The following is a 19,376-nucleotide window of genomic DNA, read 5'->3' on the forward strand; positions in this document are numbered from 1 at the left end:
TTCGTTATGTACCCAGTAGTCATTCAGGAGCAGGTTGTTCAGTTTCCATGTAGTTGAGCGGTTTTGATTGAGTTTCTTAGTCCTGAGTTCTAGTTTGATTGCACTGTGGTCTGAGAGATAGTTTGTTATAATTTCTGTTCTTTTACATTTGCTGAGGAGTGCTTTACTTCCAATTATGTGGTCAATTTTGGAATAAGTGTGATGTGGTGCTGAGAAGAATGTATATTCTGTTGATTTGGGGTGGAGAGTTCTGTAGATGTCTATTAGGTCTGCTTGGTGCAGAGATGAGTTCAATTCCTGGATATCTTTGTTAACTTTCTGTCTCGTTGATTTGTCTAATGTTGACAGTGGAGTGTTGAAGTCTCCCATTATTATTGTATGGGAGTCTAAGTCTCTTTGTAAGTCTCTAAGGACTTGCTTTATGAATCTGGATGCTCCTGTATTGGGTGCATATATATTTAGGATAGTTAGCTCTTCCTGTTGAATTGATCCCTTTACCATTATGTAATGGCCTTCTTTGTCTCTTTGGATCTTTGATGGTTTAAAGTCTGTTTTATCAGAGACTAGGATTGCAACCCCTGCTTTTTTTTGTTCTCCATTTGCTTGGTAGATCTTCCTCCATCCTTTATTTTGAGCCTATGTATGTCTCTGCATGTGAGATGGGTCTCCTGAATACAGCAGACTGATGGGTCTTGACTCTTGATCCAGTTTGCCAGTCTGTGTCTTTTAATTGGAGCATTAGTCCATTTACATGTAAGGTTAATATTGTTATGTGTGAACTTGATCCTGCCATTATAATATCAACTGGTTATTTTGCTCGTTAGTTGATGTAGTTTCTTCCTAGCCTCGATAGTCTTTACATTTTGGCATGTTTTTGCAATGGCTGGTACCGGTTGTTCCTTTCCATGTTTAGTGCTTTCTTCAGGGTCTCTTGTAAGGCAGGCCTGGTGGTTACAAAATCTCTAAGCATTCGCTTATCTGTAAAGGATTTTATTTCTCCTTCACTGATGAAACTTAGTTTGGCTGGATATGAAATTCTGTGTTTAAAATTCTGTTCTTTAAGAATGTTGAATATTGGCCCCCACTCTCTTCTGGCTTGTAGAGTTTCTGCCGAGAGATCTGCTGTTAGTCTGATGGGCTTCCCTTTGTGGGTAACCCGACCTTTCTCTCTGGCTGCCCTTAAGATTTTTTCCTTCATTTCAACTTTGGTGAATCTGGCAATTAATGTGTCTTGGAGTTGCTCTTCTGGAGGAGTATCTTTGTGGCGTTCTCTGTATTTCCTGAATTTGAATGTTGGCCTGCCCTACTAGGTTGGGGAAGTTCTGGATGATATCCTGAAGAGTGTTTTCCAACTTGGTTCCATTTTCCCCCTCACTTTCAGGCACCCCAATCAGACGTAGATTTGGTCTTTTTACATAATCCCATACTTCTTGCAGGCTTTGTTCATTTCTTTTTCTTCTTTTTTCTTTTGGTTTCTCTTCTTGCTTCGTTTCATTCATTTGATCCTCAATCGCTGATACTCTTTCTTCCAGTTGATCAAGTCGGTTACTGAAGCTTGTGCATTTGTCACGTATTTCTCGTGTCATGGTTTTCATCTCTGTCATTTCGTTTATGACCTTCTCTGCATTAATTAGTCTAGCTGTCAATTCTTCCACTCTTTTTTCAAGATTTTTAGTTTCTTTGCGCTGGGTATGTAATTCCTCCTTTAGCTCTGAGAAGTTTGATGGACTGAAGCCGTCTTCTCTCATCTCGTCAAAGCCATTCTCTGACCAGCTTTGATCCGTTGCTGGCGATGGGCTGCGCTCCTTTGCAGGGGGAGATGCGCTCTTATTTTTTGAATTTCCAGCTTTTCTGCCCTGCTTTTTCCCCATCTTTGTGGTTTTATCTGTCTCTGGTCTTTGATGATGGTGACGTACTGATGGGGTTTTGGTATAGGTGTCCTTCCTGTTTAATAGTTTTCCTTCTGACAGTCAGGACCCTCAGCTGCAGGTCTGTTGGAGATTGCTTGAGGTCCACTCCAGACCCTGTTTGCCTGGGTATCAGCAGCAGAGGTTGCCGAAGATAGACTATTGCTGAACAGCGAGTGTACCTGTCTGATTCTTACTTTGGAAGCTTCCTCTCAGTGGTGTACTCAACCCTGTGAGGTGTGGGGTGTCAGACTGCCCCTGGTGGGGGATGTCTCCCAGTTAGGCTACTCAGGGGTCAGTGACCCGCTTGAGCAGGCAGTCTGTCCCTTCTCAGATCTCAACCTCTGCGTTGGGAGATCCACTGCTCTCTTCAAAGCTGTCAGACAGAGATGTTTGCGTCTGCAGAGGTTCTGCTGCTTTTTTGTTGTTGTTTTTTATCTGTGCCCTGTCCCCAGAGGTGGAGTCTACAGACACAGGCAGGTTTCCTTGAGCTGCTGTGAGCTCCACCCAGTTCGAGCTTCCCAGCGGCTTTGTTTACCTACTTAAGCCTCAGCAATGGCGGCGCCCCTCCCCCAGCCTCACTGCTGCCTTGCGGATAGATCGCCGCAGACTGCTGTGTTAGCAATGAGGGAGGCTCCGTGGGCGTGGGACCCTCCCGGCCAGGTGTGGGATATATTCTCCTGGTGTGCCTGTTTGCTTAAAGCGCAGTATTGGGGTGGGAGTTACCCGATTTTCCAGGTGTTGTGTGTCTCAGTTCCCCTGGCTAGGAAAAGGGATTCCCTTCCCCCTTGCGCTTCCCAGGTGAGGCGATGCCTCGCCCTGCTTCAGCTCTTGCTGGTCGGGCTGCAGCAGCTGACCAGCACCGATTATCCGGCACTCCCTAGTGAGATGACCCCAGTACCTCAGTTGAAAATGCAGAAATCACCGGTCTTCTGTGTCACTTGCGCTGGGAGTTGGAGACTGGAGCTGTTCCTATTCGGCCATCTTGCTCCACCCCCTGTGTGTTATCTGCCTCGTTGTTTTAAATAATTGTAACATCATTGTCCTTTATACATTGGAAAAACTTTTAAATTATTATTATTATTATTATTTTTTGAGACAGAGTATCACTCTGTCACCCAGGCTGGAGTACAGTGGTGTGATCTTGCTCACTGTAGCCTTGACTTCCTGGGCTCAGGGGATTCTCCTACCTTGGCTTCCCAGGTAGCTGGGACTATAGGCGCACATCACCATGCTTGGCTAATTTTTCTGTTTTTGTAGAAATGGAGTTTCACCATGTTTCCCGGGCTGGTCTTGAACTCCTGGGCTTAAGCGATCTGCCTACCTCAGCCTCCCAAAGTGCTGGGATTAAAGGTGTGATGCACTGCGCCTGGCAGATAACTTATGAAGAGGCATGTGGCTAAGTAAAATAAAAACAAAACACAAAACAAAGGTAGTATTGAAGAATATACAATAAAAACAAGTTTCCTGCTCCTTCCCTCCACCCAGTTTTGCTTCTAGACATAACTGAATTTTATTCCTATTTTTTGTTTTTCAAGTACTTATTTCTGTATCTGTAATAAGCCTATACCATTTTTTCTTTTTTCTTTTCTTTTTTTTTTTTTTAAAGATGGAATTTTGCTCTTGTCGCCCGAACTGAAGTGCAGTGGAGTGATCTCGGCTCACTGCAACCTCTGCCTCCTGGGTTCAAGCGATTCTCCTGCCTCAGCCTCCCGAGTAGCTGGAATTACAGGCACCTGCCACCACACCTAGCTCATTTTTTGTATTTTTAGTAGAGACGGAGTTTTGCCATGTTGGGCAGGCTGGTCTCGAACTCCTGACCTCAGGTGATCTGGCCTCCTTGGCCTCCCAAAGTGCTGGGATTACAGGCGTGAGCCACTTCGCCTGGCCCATTTTTTCTTGATTTAACAACTTTTACATATCTATTGACTCACTACTCTGGTGGGTATTTAGCTTGTTTACCCTGTTTCTCTGTATTATTACATAATGTTTTTAGTTCTTCTATTGACTTTCTCATTCCGTAACTGTGGACAATATCATTTGTCTAAGATGATTCTAATAGCATTTTTGATCTTCCTCCTACCTCTTTAGCTCTCTTCACCACTTAACATTTGAAATCTATACTTATATTTTAACATTTGTCAAAGGTGGTGATATTTATATTCTTTTTATTGGTTATAATTAAGCTTGTAATGTATAGAATAATTCTCAAAGCTGGAATTTAATAAACTTCATTTATAACATTATTATTTTTTGAGACAGAGTCTTACTTTGTCACCCTGGGTGGAGTGTAGTGGTGTGATCACACAGCCTCCATCTCCTGAGTTAAAGCAATCCTTCCACCTCAGCCCCCCGAGAAGCTGGGACTACAGGCACGTGCCACCATGCCAGTCTAATTTTTGTAATTTTTGTAGCAACAGGTTTTCACCATATTGCCCAGGCTGGTCTTTAACACCTGTGCTCAGGCAGTCCTCCTGCCTCAGTCTTCCTAAGTGCTGGGATTATAAGCATGAGCCACTGCACCCCGCCTTATAACGTTATTATGACAGAGCAAATATTGTTCATTATAAAGTCAGGTTGTGTACCACAATTACCTTTTGTTCTGCAAGGTTTGATAGTTACAATTACTGTGCCAACATAAGAAAAATGTGTAAGTGAAGTCTCTGTTTTCCTTATACTACATTAGGGAATTGAAATCATGCTACATTTTAGTTTGCTAAATATTTGGACCATGCCTTTTGTGATAGCCAGCCTCCAAGATGGCCTCCTATGATTCTCGCCTCCTGGTATTCACACCTTTGTGTCTTCCCTTCTGTCTTAGTCTGTGTAGTGTTGCTACAAAGGAATACCTGGGGCTGGGTAACTTATAAAGAAAAGAGGTTTATTTGGCTTATGGTTTTACAGGAGGTAAAAGATGCATGAGGCCTCCATCTGCATCTAGGAAGGGCCTCAGATTGCTTCCACTCATGGCAGAAGGGGAATGAGAGGCCACCACATGGTGAGAGAAGGAAACGAGAGAGAGGAGGAGGTGCCAGGCTTTTTCCAACAGGTTTAGTTCACGGGAACTAAGAGTGAGAACCAGCAAGCCAGTCATGAGACATCCATTCCCGTGATCCAAACATCTCACACCAGGCCTCACCTTGAACATTGGGGATCAGATTTCAACGTGAGACTTGGTGGGGTCAAACACACCATATCTAAACCATAGCACTTTTCCAGATTGTACCAGGGTTGGTCTGTGTGACCAATAGCAAAAGTGATGATATATCTCATTCCTGAGATTTGTTTATAAAATACTGTGGCATCTCTCTTAAGGTTTTTTTTTTTTTTTTCCCCTTTCTCTTTCTCATAACTTGCTCTGAGGGATACCAGCTTTTCCTATGGTAAGAACATTGTGGTAGCATATGAAGAGGCCCACATGGTGAGGAACAGGGGCTTCCAGCCAAAAACTAGTAAGCATGAAACCTGCCACAGCCATGTGAATGAACTTAGGAGCAGATTCTCCAGTCCCAGTTGAACTTCGAGATAACTGCAGCGTTGACTGACACTTAACAGCGATCTCATGAGACGCCTGAGTTAGAGCCACCCAGCCAAGCCACTTTTGAATTCCTGACCCTCAGAGACTGATTGAGATAGTAAATGTTTGTTGTAGGCTACCATGTTTTGGGATAATTTGTTACACAGCAATAACTACTTAATAGACTTTGTAACAAAACTGAAAATGTAGAGAGTGGTTTTGAAATGAGCTGTGGGCTTTGAGGAAAGTGTTGATAAGTGCCTGAAGTACCTTAAATAAGTGATTAATTGGGCCTGGCTCAGTGGCTCATGCCTGTAATCCCAGCACTTTGCGGGGCCGAGGCGGGCAGATCATGAGGTCAGGAGATCGAAACCATCCTGGCTAACATCGTGAAACCCCGTCTCAACTAAAAATACGAAAAAAAAAAAAAATTAGCTGGGTGTGGTGGCTGGTGCCTGTAGTCCCAGCTACTCGGGAGGCTGAGGCACGAGAATGGCGTGAACCCGCGAGGTGGAGTTTACAGTGAGCCGAGATCGCGTCACTGCACTCTAGCTTGGGCGACAGAGAAAGACTGTCTCAAAAAAAAAAAAAAAAAAAAAAAAAAAAAGAAGTGATTCACTGGAGCCTCATGGTATTTGGTAAGACTGCAAGTGAGGATTCCCAAGGAAGTTAGGTAATTGTTACTGGAAACTGGAGGGAAGATCCCTCTTATGTAGTTGCAGAAAGTTTAGCAACATTGTTGCCTATAGTTATGTGGAAAGTTGAAAACGTACCAGATGAACTGGGTAAGCTAGCTGGAGATTCCCACCCAGAGTATTTACAGTGTGGTGCTTCTTGCTGCTCATAGTAAAATGTCAAAGGAGAGAGAGAAACTAAAGGAAGGATTGTTAAACAAAAAGGACCTGGGACTTGTTTTGAAAGTGCTGTCTTTCTGGATAGCAGAGAGTACTAAAATTAAGAAATGACTTCTGAGCAAATGTGGCCTAAAGATGAAGCCCAGTATGAACTAAAATGTTTCTTAAGACCTCAGAAAGACTCAGTCAGACAAAATGCTTTCAGTAGAGATTAAGGTTGTGCCTTACAGAGCCTCTCAAATAGGGCTTCGTGGAAGTGTAAGCCTCAGCCAGCTCAGTAGAAGCCAAAGCTACAGAAGGGTTTAACTTGAGATTTGTGGCTATCACTTTTGTCTAATTGAGTAAACCCCAATAAGAGTCATAGGTGACCCCCCCAAAAAAGTTAAAAGTATATATGCAGAAACATTGTTAGCTTGGACTGACAAGCACAAAAGCAGTACAAAGTGAAAAGAGACTTTTGTCTCCCCCAAATTTTACTGGCAGGAAGGCTAAAAACAACCATGAAGCCATACATCTTGCTCTTTTTCATCGAAAAGGAGGTATGACTCGGAGGGTGGAACCAGTAGCTCAGAGGGCAGAGCCATAGCCTTGGAGAATTTATTCCCAGCCTGTGAGCCTTAATCAGAAACTTCTAACATTTGCCCTGCTGGGTTTCAGAATTACTGTGGACCCATTGATTTCTTTGGGGCTTGCATGTCCCCCCCTTTTTGTACAGGAATGTCTATAGCAGTTATTCCATGCCTGTCCCACTGTTGTATATTGAGTGGGTAGAGGGGAGGTAACTTGTCTATAGTTTCACAGGTTAGGAAGATTGTATTTAAGGGGCTCCTCTTAGGGAATGACACCTGAAGAACCTCAGTCACACACGGATCTGACTTACATGATGAGATCCTGGACTTTGAATTGCTGCCATAATGGGATGAGACTTTTGGGGACCTTGGGAGGAGGGTGAGGAGATCTTGTATATGGGAGGAGTATGAATCTTTGAGGGCCAAAGAGTGGTCTGTGTTGGCCAGCTTCCAAGATGGCCCCCAGTGGTCTCTGTCTCCTGATATTTATGTTCTTGTGAAGTCCCCTCCCACATTGAACCAGGACTAGTCTGTATGACTAGTAGCATATGCAGAAGGGATGGTATGTCACTTCCAGGATTAGGTTATAAAAAAAGACTGTAGCTTCCATCTTGTGTGCTCATGCTCCCACCTCGCCTCCAAGTGTCATTACATGTTTTGAGGAAACTGGTTGCTGTATGGTGAGAACACTCAGGCAGCCTGTGGAGATGAGGGATGTTTCAAACTTATAGAAAGTTGCAAGAAGAAGAATAGTACAAGAACCGCTGTATACTTTTCAGCCAGATTCACTTATTGTTAAGCTTTTGTCCCATTTACTTTATTATTTGCTGGTGTCTCTCTCTTTCTCCTTCCCTTTCTCCCTTTCCCTCTCTTCCTCTATCTCCTCTCTCTCTCCCTCTTCCTCTCTCTTTCCCAGCACACACGTATAAAATATATGCACATAATTTTACATTATTTTAAGTTTTAAATTTTTAACTTTTCTTTTTTTGATACAGGGTCTCACTTTGTTGTCCAGGCTGGAGTGCAGTGTCAGAGTCAGGGCTCACTGCACCTCGACCTCCAGGGCTCAAGTGATCCTCCCACTTTAGCCTCCCTAAGTGCTGGGATTACACGTGTGAGCTACCACACCTGGCCATAATTTTTTAATAAGTTATTCCAAATTATATTCCAAATTTCATGTCCCTTTACTCCTAAGCACTTCAGTTCTTCACTAAGAAAAGGGATATTCTGTTACGTCGATGAAGTTCACTTATCAATTTGAGTAAATTTAATATTGATACAATACATTTTTATAATTTACCATCTGTATTCCAATTTTGTTAGTTGACCTTTTAATGTCATTTTTCTTCTCTTTGGTATAGGATCCATTCTAGGATTGGTATTTTACTTAGTTGCTGTCTTTAGTCTCTAATCTGGAATGTTAATATAGCTGTTTTTTGTTTTTCATTATATTGGCATTTTTTTTTTTTTCTTTTTTGAGACGGAAGTCTCGCTCTTTCGTCCAGGCAGGACTGCAGTGGCACTATCTTGGCTCACTGCAAGCTCTGCCTCCTGGGTTCAAGCCATTGTCCTGCCTCAGCCTCCTGAGTAGCTGGAACTACAGGTGCCCGCCACTGGGCCCGGCTAATGTTTTATATTTTTAGTAGAGACGGAGTTTCACTGTGTTAGCCAGGATGGTCTCAATCTCCTGACCTCGTGATCCACCCACCTCAGCCTCCCAAAGTGCTGGGATTACAGACGTGAGCCACTGCGCCCGGCCTATGTTGGCATTTTTGAAGAATACCTTCTCCCTCTCTATCCATATCCTTTTCCCCGCTTTTAATGAGAGTGATCCTCATTTTAGGTTCTCTGATGTTTTCTCATGTTTTGTTCTAGGTTATGAATTCTTCCTGGCTGGATACTACATAGGTGTCCTCAGAGTATCTCATCTGAAGGCACGTGATGTCTGTCTGCCCCTCATTAGTGATATGAATTTATGTCACTTGGTCAAGGTATTGTCCAGCTTTTCCACTATGTTAGTTTCCTGGGGCTGCCATAACAGATTACCATACACTTGGTGGCATAAAACAATGGAAATTTATTTTCTCACAGTTATGAAGCCCAGAAGTCTGAAATCGGTACCACTGGGCTGAAATCAAGGTGTCGGCAGGGGATATCCTCTTTTCAGAGGAGAGACACTATTCCTTGCCTCTTTCAGCATTTGGTAGCTGTCTACATTTCTTGGCTTGTGGCAGCATTACTTTAGTCTTCAGGGCCCTCAACTTCAAACCTCACTCTGCTCCATCTTCATATTTCCCTCTTTGTGAAATTTCCCTCTGATTTTCTTATAAGGACATTGTGAGACATTTAGTGCCTATCCAGATAATGCAGGATAATGTCCCCATCTTGAAATCCTTCATCATATCTGCAGATTCTTTTTCCAAAAAAGGTAATATTTACAGGTTCCAGGAATTGGCTTTTGGGGACCATTTTTCAGACTACTATACAATGTATATTCATCTTTTTTTCTTTCTTGAAGCTAATAAGTAACCTTTTGGGAGACATTTGTAAGGTCATGAAAACATCTTGCTCTTCTACAAAATTATCCCCTGGAAGCATCCATTGATGATTCTTGCCTAACCCAATGTTTATATGATAGTTACGGAATAATGATTTTCCAATTCCTGTACTCCACCACCTTTGCTATTACCCTTCCTTCTCCCTTTATCTGTGTCTGTGTTTATGTATCTACGTTTCTCTTTGTATCTATACAGCTGTGTATCTGTATCTGTATATCTATATATTGTATCCATGAATCTGTCCATCTATCCCTGATTGATCTGGACTCACTTATCTTTTTTTTTCTAGTAGTTTAGAATTCATTAATACATTTAATTATTTTGATGCACAAATTATCCCAGCTTTGATCAGTAGGAGCCCTTTTAAGCTGGATTCTGTGTCCTTGTAACTTCCTCTCATCCTGTTTTCTTTTTTTTTATTTCAGCACTTACTATTTTTAGGCATAACAAGATGTTCAGTGCTCGTCTTGAATTTATTCTGCTCCTGCCCTGAAATCTGCCATTTCTTCAAGGAACCCTGGTTGCTTTTTGTGGATAATGATGTTAAAGACTATGCTGCTTCTCAGTTTATTGTATTTTAGCTCCAAATCCATCCTTCATTGCCTTGTTAGACCTCCTTTTCCAGCTGGTATGGATGAGCTTAGTCAGTAGAAGGTGTTGGATGGATGCTGTAGGAAGTAGGGTTTTGGTGTGCTTCTGTTCCTATTTGCTCTGTGTTGCCAGTGGCATGTGTGGGATGCCTGGTGGTACTCATCCCCTAGGAAATTTTGTTGTCAGTTACTGCCTGTGGCTCCTTGCCTTCCAACCTCGATCTGCTGGCACCACAGCAGAGTTTCCTGCTTGCCATTCTCGGCCTGTAGTTCCTTGCCCATGAAGTTTGACCCTCCTAGTATTATATTAGAACAGCTATGTCAGGGGCAACCAGTGGGTTACAGCCACGTTGCCTCCAATGAGATCTGAATTCTAGCTTTGGGGAGGAGGCACCTCTTTCAGGTATTTCCTTTGGTTCTCCTCCTCAACCTAGGCATTCCTAAGAGTTGTCTTTTATTTCCTCTTAGTAGTTAATACTTTGTAAATAGTAAATACTTCTTTATAAGACTACCTGTTCAAATTGCTGTATGGATTTCATTTTCTATCCGGACCCTAGCTGCTACTGAGATCACTACCTGGGCAGTAGGTATGCTCCTTGCAACTTGCTTCTAAGCTTTTTTTCAACAGCCAGGGTTAGGAAATGTAATACATTTATCTATATGCATAGGTATAATGCACACATTTATACATACCTCTAATAATTTTCAAACCTCATGTATATATATGTATATGTGCATGTGTATTATATAGACATACATATATTTTAGAATTGTTTATAATACCTTTAGTGAAACAACATTTTATATGTTCAATTATATATTTAGTTCTTTCCTCCCACCCCCTGCTTTTGGGTTTCTGGTCTTGACTAGAAATGTCTCCTAATGTCTACATGTTTTTCAATGATTATTATAGTAATAATTTTTAAAAAAGTTTAAAAAGTAATTATTGAGGAACTTATATTTGAACAGGGTGTCAGATGATGTTTCACTTTTTTTTTTTTTTACAGATGAACTTATAAGATCACTTGTTAGATAATTCACCTTTTTCTCAAAAGAAGTTGAACTATTTGTTATGTATAGACTTCATATGAGTTTTCACTAATTAAAGATTTTCCTTTTTTGGCATTTATTTGTCTATTCTTATATAAATACCTATTTCTATATCACATTGATTTTTGGGCAGTGGCTTTACAGAGTATGTTCTGATAGCTAATACTAGCTGTATTTCTCATCAACATTGGGGAAATTGTTGCCTTTCAAGATCAGTCTGGAGTTCCTGGGGCTCCTACAGTGATAATTCTTTGTTTTAAGAGGCTGTGCCAGTTATCCCTTTATTGCTTCTTAGCTTCAAATCTCTTCATTTACTGCTTGGTTAATGGTAGGATTCTTTCAGTATTTTTTCTTTATGGTGAATGCACTGTTAAGCTTAGCAACGGAGGGCACTCCATTGCTAAGGTTCCAGGGATTGGCTTTGGGGGACCATTTTTCAGACTACTGTGCAATGTATATTCATTTTTTTTGAGTATAGGGGGCTGGTCTTCCTTCTTCCAGAGTCATGTGGATTTTTTTTTCTTGCTCTTTTTGCATTGTTGCCAGAGCCATTCTGCCTTGGCCACGCAATCTCTTGGTAAGCTTGCAGGCTCAGCCCATTTGGTGATCACCTAGCTAAGGACACCAAGGTGCCACAGGCCTATTGGAGACTGAGTTACTAACTCTCTGACTCCTTCTGTGTACCTGGAATTTGTCTGTGTATCTGCCCCTCACCTTTGGCCTACTAGCACCCTGCAGAGTTGTTTCCTGTGTCCCCTGTTCCCCCTCCCTGGCAACACATTTTGAACTCTAGACCTGGTTGCCCTTCTGGAGAGTGGGCTCCTAATAACCCCCTCTCCTTCTACATGCTTGTCTGCTAGCCTTGGCCTGCTTTAACCGCAGAAAGTTGTTTCCTATGGTCTTCCCACTGCAGATACTAGGTACCCCAGGACTTGCATTATCTTGCTGGTGAGTTCGTTCCTCACACCGTGACTGTGTGCTCACCTGCCAGCCTTGGCATGCTTGAATTCTAGAGGAGTCTTTCCTGCTTTTCTGGCAACTGTGGTTCAAGGTTGGCCCAGGGAACCTAGCAAACTCTTTTTCCATCCAGTGGCTGCAGCCACACCTTCTCTACAGAGATCCGAATCCCAGCCTTGGAGAAGAGTTCCCCTTTCTAAGTTGTTCCTTCTTTGGGTATTCTCCCTCACCCTAGGATATTCTTCAGAGTTCTCTTTACCTTTATTGTTACTCCACTCTCATGACTAATACTTTTTTTTTTTTTTTTGAGATGGAGTCTTGCTCTGTCGCCCAGGCTGGAGTGTGGTGGTGTGATCATGGCTCACTGCAATCTCCACCTCTGGGTTCAAGCAATTCTCTGACTTCAGATTCCCAAGTAGCTGGGTTATAGGCTACCATGCCCAACTAATTTTTGTATTTTTAGTATAGACGGAGTTTTGCCATGTTGCTTAGGCTGGTCTCGAACTCCTGAGCACAAGGTGATCCGTCCACCTCAGCCTCCCAAAGTGCTGTGCTGGTATTACAGGCGTGAGCCACTGCGCCTGGCCTCATTTTTTAATATTAAACTTTTCCCTGTTCAAATTACTGTGTGGTTTCTGTCTCTTGAGTGAACCCTATATTGATACTCTGATTTAGGAAGAGTTCTGAATGATCTGAAGTGATTCTGAATGACCTGTTTCCATTGGCTGGTAGTCTACACGGAACAGGGGTTTCTCCAGGCTGATTGCAGGATTACAATATTCATGGAACTTGACACTTGCTTCCTCAGAATGTTTTACGTTTCACACCTCTTTGAGATTTGGGGACAAGATACAGAGAATCTTACATAGTATAGCAACATCAGTGGCATTTGTGCCAGAATGAAGTGATCGTCAAAAGCTTATTGCTACAATTCTTTAATTTTAACAAATATTTAATAGTAACGATTTATGAGTTTTTAATATCTTGAGATATATGTAGTAGTGGTAACTTGGGCACATAATAAAAAGAAAAGCATTTATATTTTCTTATGTGAAAGCAATTGAGGGATGTGGGCAACAGGTCAATAGCAGTAGAACCATTAGTTCTGATGGGGTCTTCAATCCATTCTGTTCCCCTACCAAGCATTAGGGAGTTTGTGAACTCTTACTATTGTGGGCTGTTAGCATGTGACTGCCTGCTTATGTCTTTTAATCTTATACTCCATGGTGCTTCACATTTCTGTTTTCTCTTTTAGTTACTATCCAATATCAATGGTTCCTTACTTTTTTTCATGATACCTTTCCCATTTAAAGATGTATGTGCTCTTTGCCATTGCAGCTACTACCGCTTTTGACCGCCATTTTGCTGTTTTATTTTGAGATGGAGCTTCGCCCTTGTCACCCAGGCTGGAGTGCAATGGCGTACTCTTGGCTCACTGCAACCTCCGCCTCCCGGGTTCAAGCGGTTCTCCTGCCTCAGCCTCCCAAGTAGCTGGGATTACAGGCGCATGCCACCACGCCCGGCTAATTTTTGTATTTTTAGTAGAGACGAGGTTTCACCATGTTGGCCAGGCTGATCTTGAACTCCTGACCTCAGGCGATCCACCTACCTCAGCCTCCCAAAGTGCTGGGATTACAGGCGTGAGCCACTGCGCCTGGCCCCATTTTGCTGTTAAGGTGCCTGGCAAGCATGTTTACATGCCAAAAATCTATTACTTCATACTTTTATTTTGCTCAACTTATTTTTCAAGTATTTATATGTCAGGTACTGTCCTACATGCTGAATATACATTTGTAAGACCGAAGCAGTCTCTGGATCATGTAGCTATTAATAATCTTTGACTAATTTCAGTCCAGTTATCAATTATCTAGAAATTTTATGGGCACATTTAATTCAAGAAGCTTTCTAAAAATTGGCACTGAGGATATCATGATGCAAAGAGCTCCTCTAAGAAACTTAGAGTCTTATGGTTGAAGAAGTGAACATTGGATCCAGAGTTGAGAAAGAGAACTGTTTCAGGATGTGGGATCCTCACTGTCAAGTTTTTAACACTTGTGGCACTCTAAATGTGAAGGTGAAGATAATTTTAAGAAGTCATCAGTCTGAGGAGTTTTAAGAATCATGCTTCTAAACCTGCAGCCAGTATTGTTTTCTTGTGTTCTAAAAGTGAGAACCCTCCTTTGCCCTTTAATTATAATTTTCTCCATTTCTCTTTGATTCCTTGACAACACCCAAGCTGCTTTGGTCTTATGAATGTATCTTCAGCATGTAGGACTCTGCCTGACATATAAATACTTGAAAAATAAGTTGAGCAAACTAAAAGTACGAGCTAAGATTTAAAAGGTAGAGTAGTTATAGGTAATGATGTCATTGGAAGTCAATCCCAAGGCCAAAATTAAAATGTTTGAATATACCTAGTTTGGAGCAATAGATATACAACAGGAAGAGTATAAATTCACACAGTTTCTTTGGAGGGCAATTTGAAATAAACCTTTTCTATTCTGTTTTTAATTAATTTTTATACACATCTATTCTCATGTCTACATGGGAGATATGTATCAATGAGTATTAGATGTTTTGGTCTTAGAATTGCTCTTTATATTCTTAAAAATTGAGGACTTCAAAGGACTGTTGTTTATATAGGTTATAGCTATTAATATTTACCATACTAGAACTTTTAAAAAATGTATTAAATAAAATTAAAAAATAACTACATGTTAACATAAAAGGACCTTTTTATGAAACATGATTCTTCAAAGCAAAAAGAAATAACAAGAAGAGTACTGTTGGTTTATGTTTTTACAAATCTCTAATGTCTGGCTTAAAAGGAGATAGTTGGATTCTTATATCTGTTTCTGTATTCAGCCTGTTGAGATATGTTGTTTTGGTTGAAGTATATGAGTAAAATTCAGGGTTACACAGATAATGCAGTTGAAAAAGGAATTTTTTTTTTTTTTTTTTTTTTTTGAGAGGGAGTCTCGCTTTGTCGCCCAGGCTGGAGTGCAGTGGCGCGATCTCAGCTCACTGCAAGCTCCGCCTCTTGGGTTCATGCCTTTCTCCTGCCTCAGCCTCCCGAGTAGCTGGGACTACAGGCACCCACCACCATGCCTGGCTAATTTTTTTGTATTTTTAGTAGAGGCGGGTTTTCACCATGTTAGCCAGGATAGTCTCGATCTCCTGACCTTGTGATCCGCCCACCTCGGCCTCCCAAAGTGCTGGGATTACAGGCATGAGCCACTGTGCCCGGCCCGGGAGGAGGGTTTTAATACCATTTTCAGATAATTAAAGGTATTCTTTGATACACCAAAACGATATGTGGTAATTTCATGAAGGCTAGTTGCATTGTGGAATCAGAACCCTATAAATGAACCTTTTGTACTTTGTTACATTATAATCCATTTGTCTGTCTTAGATTTGAATATGTATCTTTTACCTGGGCATGAGTTTGTAACATCATGTATTGGTCATTTGAAAAATATTGGTTTCCTGAATTATGCAGATTTTGTAAATGCTTACCTATTTTATTATACAGTGTTAAAAATCATTAATATCGTCACAGATTTCTAAGGAAGAAATTTTAAAGTATTGGGAAGCTGTCAAGCTCATAGTGGTTTGACAGCTTGAATTTTATCACTGATAATACTGTTGGTTATTTTCCTTGAATTGTTAGCCCCATGTTTATGTTTGAGAAAATGTCTGTCAGATATCCAAATCTGAATAGTTATAGTTTGTTTCATTTCACAGAATTTAAAAAAGAAATGTTCTCAAGGGTTGAGATTTAATAAAGTTAATAATTTTTACTGCTTTATCAAGGACATTCGAAGTGAAACTGGCATGACATTTTTTTTTTTTTTTGTTAAATATGAGTGAATGGCAGTAAGGAATATAATGATTGCAAGTAAGTATACTTTGGTGCTGTTGCCTTGATTTCATGCTAAGAGGTCAGCAGTTTTATTACCATTGCTTTTAGACCATCAGTGCAAATGTTAGTGCAATAAAAATATGCAACTGCTTTTGTAGTATTATTATGAAAATGGTTTGACCTTGTTAATTGCCTGAAAGGCCCTTCAGGGACTACCTGCAGTCTGTGGATGACCCATAGAGAACACATATGCACACATATATACCCATACACAGTGTGTTTATTGCAGCATTATATTCAGTAGAAGAAAACTGAAAATTGACTGTTTCTCAATCTGTGATTATATGGATGTGCCATAATTTAGCCAAGTAATAGGATTCTGGGGCTGTTTGAAATACACCTGTATGGGCTGGGCGCAGTGGCTCATGCCTGTAATCCCAGCACTTTGGGAGGCTGAGGCGGGCGGATCACGAGGTCAGGAGATCGAGACCATCCTGGGTAACATGGTGAAACTCTGTATCTACTAAAAATACGAAAAATTAGCCAGGCGTGGTGGCTGGCGCCTGTACTCTCAGCTACTTGAGAGGCTGAGGAGAATGGCTTGAACCCAGGAGGCAGAGCTTGCAGTGAGCCGAAATCATGCCACTGCACTCCAGCCTGGGTGACAGAGTGAGACTCCGTCTCAAAAAAAAAAAGACACTTGTGTGGAACAATGTCCAAGATATGTTTTTAAGCTAAACAAAACAAATGTTGCATATAATGATGTTTAGTAAGATCCTGTGTATGTGTAAATAAACATATTTGAGTCATACCTATACACATTTGTATAGTGTCTGTCACCTCTGAAGGAATGGTAGGAGGGATATTTTTACTTTTTGCATCGCACTTTGTATACTGTGGAATTTATCACATTTATCTTTAATGTTAGAGGATACATAGCTGGCTTCTTAAAAAAGAAGCTTGTCACTGGGTGAAAGAGAGTGGCTTTTAAATTGGTTGAAGTTCTTAGCTGTTATTATCAGCTGCTAATGGATTATCTTAAACTTTTCTCCACATCCTTCCATATTATAGAATGAAAGTTTATAATCTTAGTAAGTAAGCAATTTATCTCTTTTAATAAATGGTACAGTCCATTTGTAATATTTGATAACTGTAATGAACCTTGTAGGCAGCAGTTGTGGTTGTGTGGAAGGAATTGTTGGTTAATAATTACTTTTTTTTTATGAGGCGGAGTTTCGCTCTGTCACTCAGGCTGGAGTGCAGTGACACCATCTCGTCTCACTGAATCCTCCACCTTCCGGGTTCAAGCGATTCTCCTGCCTCAGCCTCCTGAGTAGCAAGGATTACAGATGCCTGCCACCGTGCCTGGCTAATTTTTGTAGTTTAGTAGAGATGGGGTTTCACCATGTTGGCCAGGTTGGTTTCAAACTCCTGACCTCAGGTGATCTGCCCCCCTTAGCCTCCCAAAGTTCTGGGATTACAGGTGTGAGCCACCGCACACAGCCAATCATCTACCTTTTTATAGGTCCTCTTACATTAGGTAAACTTCAGCAGCAAAGGAGTCCTATTGTAATTTTACATATCATCGAGCTGATGTAGTTATTTTTCTAATGGTATGGTGAGAAGTACTTATTTTTTGCAGTCAGATAGATTTAGACCCATATCTTTTGTTAACTATTTACCACCAGTGTGATCTTACACAAATTAACATCTGAGTCTAGTTATCTTATTGGTAAGGTAAGGATAATACCTTACTGTTGTGACAATTATATCTGTATTATATTTAGCTCCATGCGAGACTCATATCAGCTAATGTTAACTATTACCTGTTGCTCAGTGAGTTTGCCATTCCCTAACATGCCTTACTCTCTTGTGTCTCCTTCTTTAGTTTTATGTTGCTCCATTGTGGAGTTTCTGGTCAGGCTTTCAGAAGATGTCTCTTCTAGGAAGTTTGCCATGCTTCTTTTCAGCTGAATTAGCTGTTTACCTTTCCTGGTTATTCATCTCATCAGTATAGCACTCAACTCATGTATTTTTCTGTATTTTGTTTTTAAATTGACAAAATTTCAAATTTACGCTCCACCTCCCCACCAAGAGAATAGTATAGTGAACACATATATACCTTTTTTCCCCCAAATTCACGGATTGTTAACATTTTGCCACGTTTTCTGCATTTCCGTCTCTATGTGTGTCTCTCATTTTTTCCTGAACCATTTGAGAATAAAATGCAGACATTATGATATTTCATGCCTACTCCCGATATTTCTGCTATGATCATAATACCATATTGCACCTATGAAATTTAACATTGATGCAATATTATACAATAGGCAGTCCATCTTCAGATTTCTGTAGTTGTCCTTGAAATGTCCCTTTTAGCTTGTTTTTTTGTTTGTTTGTTTCATAATCGTGCCTCTCTTAGTTTGTTTCTTTAATCTAGAATAGTCCTTATTTTTTTTCTTTTTGATTTTTCATAACACTGACATTTTTAAAGAGTGTAGAACAATAGTTTTGTCAGTTTCACAAGCTATGTCTGTCTGATTGTTTTCTCATGAATAGATCATTGTTTGTTGTATCTGTCATCAGAGTATGACTTCCTGTGAGAAAGAGACAGGCAGCTCCCAATAGCTGAGAACTGGCCGGGCACTATATTGGTTTGACCTTGGTGTTTCTTAGAGTTGGCCTGGAATTCACAATTAGGCTGTGTTGTTCTCCTATTGAACACAAACAATTTCATAGAACATGAACATTAGACAAGATCACTCCATGTCCTTGGATGACAACAAAAACAAGACCATCCTGTAGTCATGTCTGAACACAGACAAAAACATGAACATTGTTCAAGTCACAAAAATGACCAAATATCCTCATTCTGGTTACAATGAATGACTACTGCTTCTTTATAAATCAGCCTTAGCCTTGCTTCATTTTTCCTGCTTCATAGTAAGATATATTAAAAATCATAGAATCATAGAATTAGAATTGAGAGAATCACAGGATTACCTCCATTTCCTGACAGCATCCAATCCAGGACAGAACCCCACATTCTTGAACCCTTCCCAAAAGTAGCTAACACAGGCCAAAGCCCTATAAGTCCTTTCTGATACCCTCTTGGTGAAATGCCCCAGTGTTCCCAATGGTATGTATTCTCCTTAGTTGCAAGAAGTAATAAATTCAGCTTGTTTAACTACAAGTATGTTCCTGGTGCAGTTTGGCTAGAGATAATTTAATGCAGAGAATCTTGACCTCTTTCTTTTTACTTTGTGAATGAACTTTTGATATAGTTAAGATTCGTCAGCATTAAGCTTTTCTAGATAATTTCATACTGGTCACGAATAAGTTTTAGTTCCATGAACTAGCTTTTGATGACTAACATGTGCATTTTTAAAAAGTTGTAAACTCTGCTATTTAGGAGTTGTTCTAAATAATAAACACAACATAGGGAAGATTCCAAAGACAGGTTATAAATCAAACAGAGAGACTTTATTTCTAGTGACTAATGAGCTTAGTTA

At 40.7% G+C, this 19,376-nt stretch overlaps 1 protein-coding gene across 16 annotated transcripts in view; it reads left to right on the forward strand.

Annotated features, from left to right (window-relative positions):
• The window catches only part of RPS6KC1 (ribosomal protein S6 kinase C1), a 218,266-nt gene that overhangs the window by 31,573 nt on the left and 167,317 nt on the right, over positions 1-19,376 (forward strand). Inside the window, exon 1 of one of the 16 annotated variants that reach the window (XM_033199768.1) lies at positions 8,723-8,838. The exons of the other annotated variants lie outside the window; for them this stretch is intronic. Coding sequence (XP_033055659.1) covers positions 8,823-8,838 — 16 coding nt within the window. The 5' untranslated portion in view covers positions 8,723-8,822. Of the gene's footprint in view, positions 1-8,722; positions 8,839-19,376 lie in introns of those variants that run through there. 16 annotated transcript variants of the gene reach the window in all.

Source organism: Trachypithecus francoisi, unplaced genomic scaffold (assembly GCF_009764315.1).
Source record: "Trachypithecus francoisi isolate TF-2019V2 unplaced genomic scaffold, Tfra_2.0 Lachesis_group5, whole genome shotgun sequence".
In the NCBI taxonomy this organism is placed as follows: Eukaryota; Metazoa; Chordata; class Mammalia; order Primates; family Cercopithecidae; genus Trachypithecus; species Trachypithecus francoisi.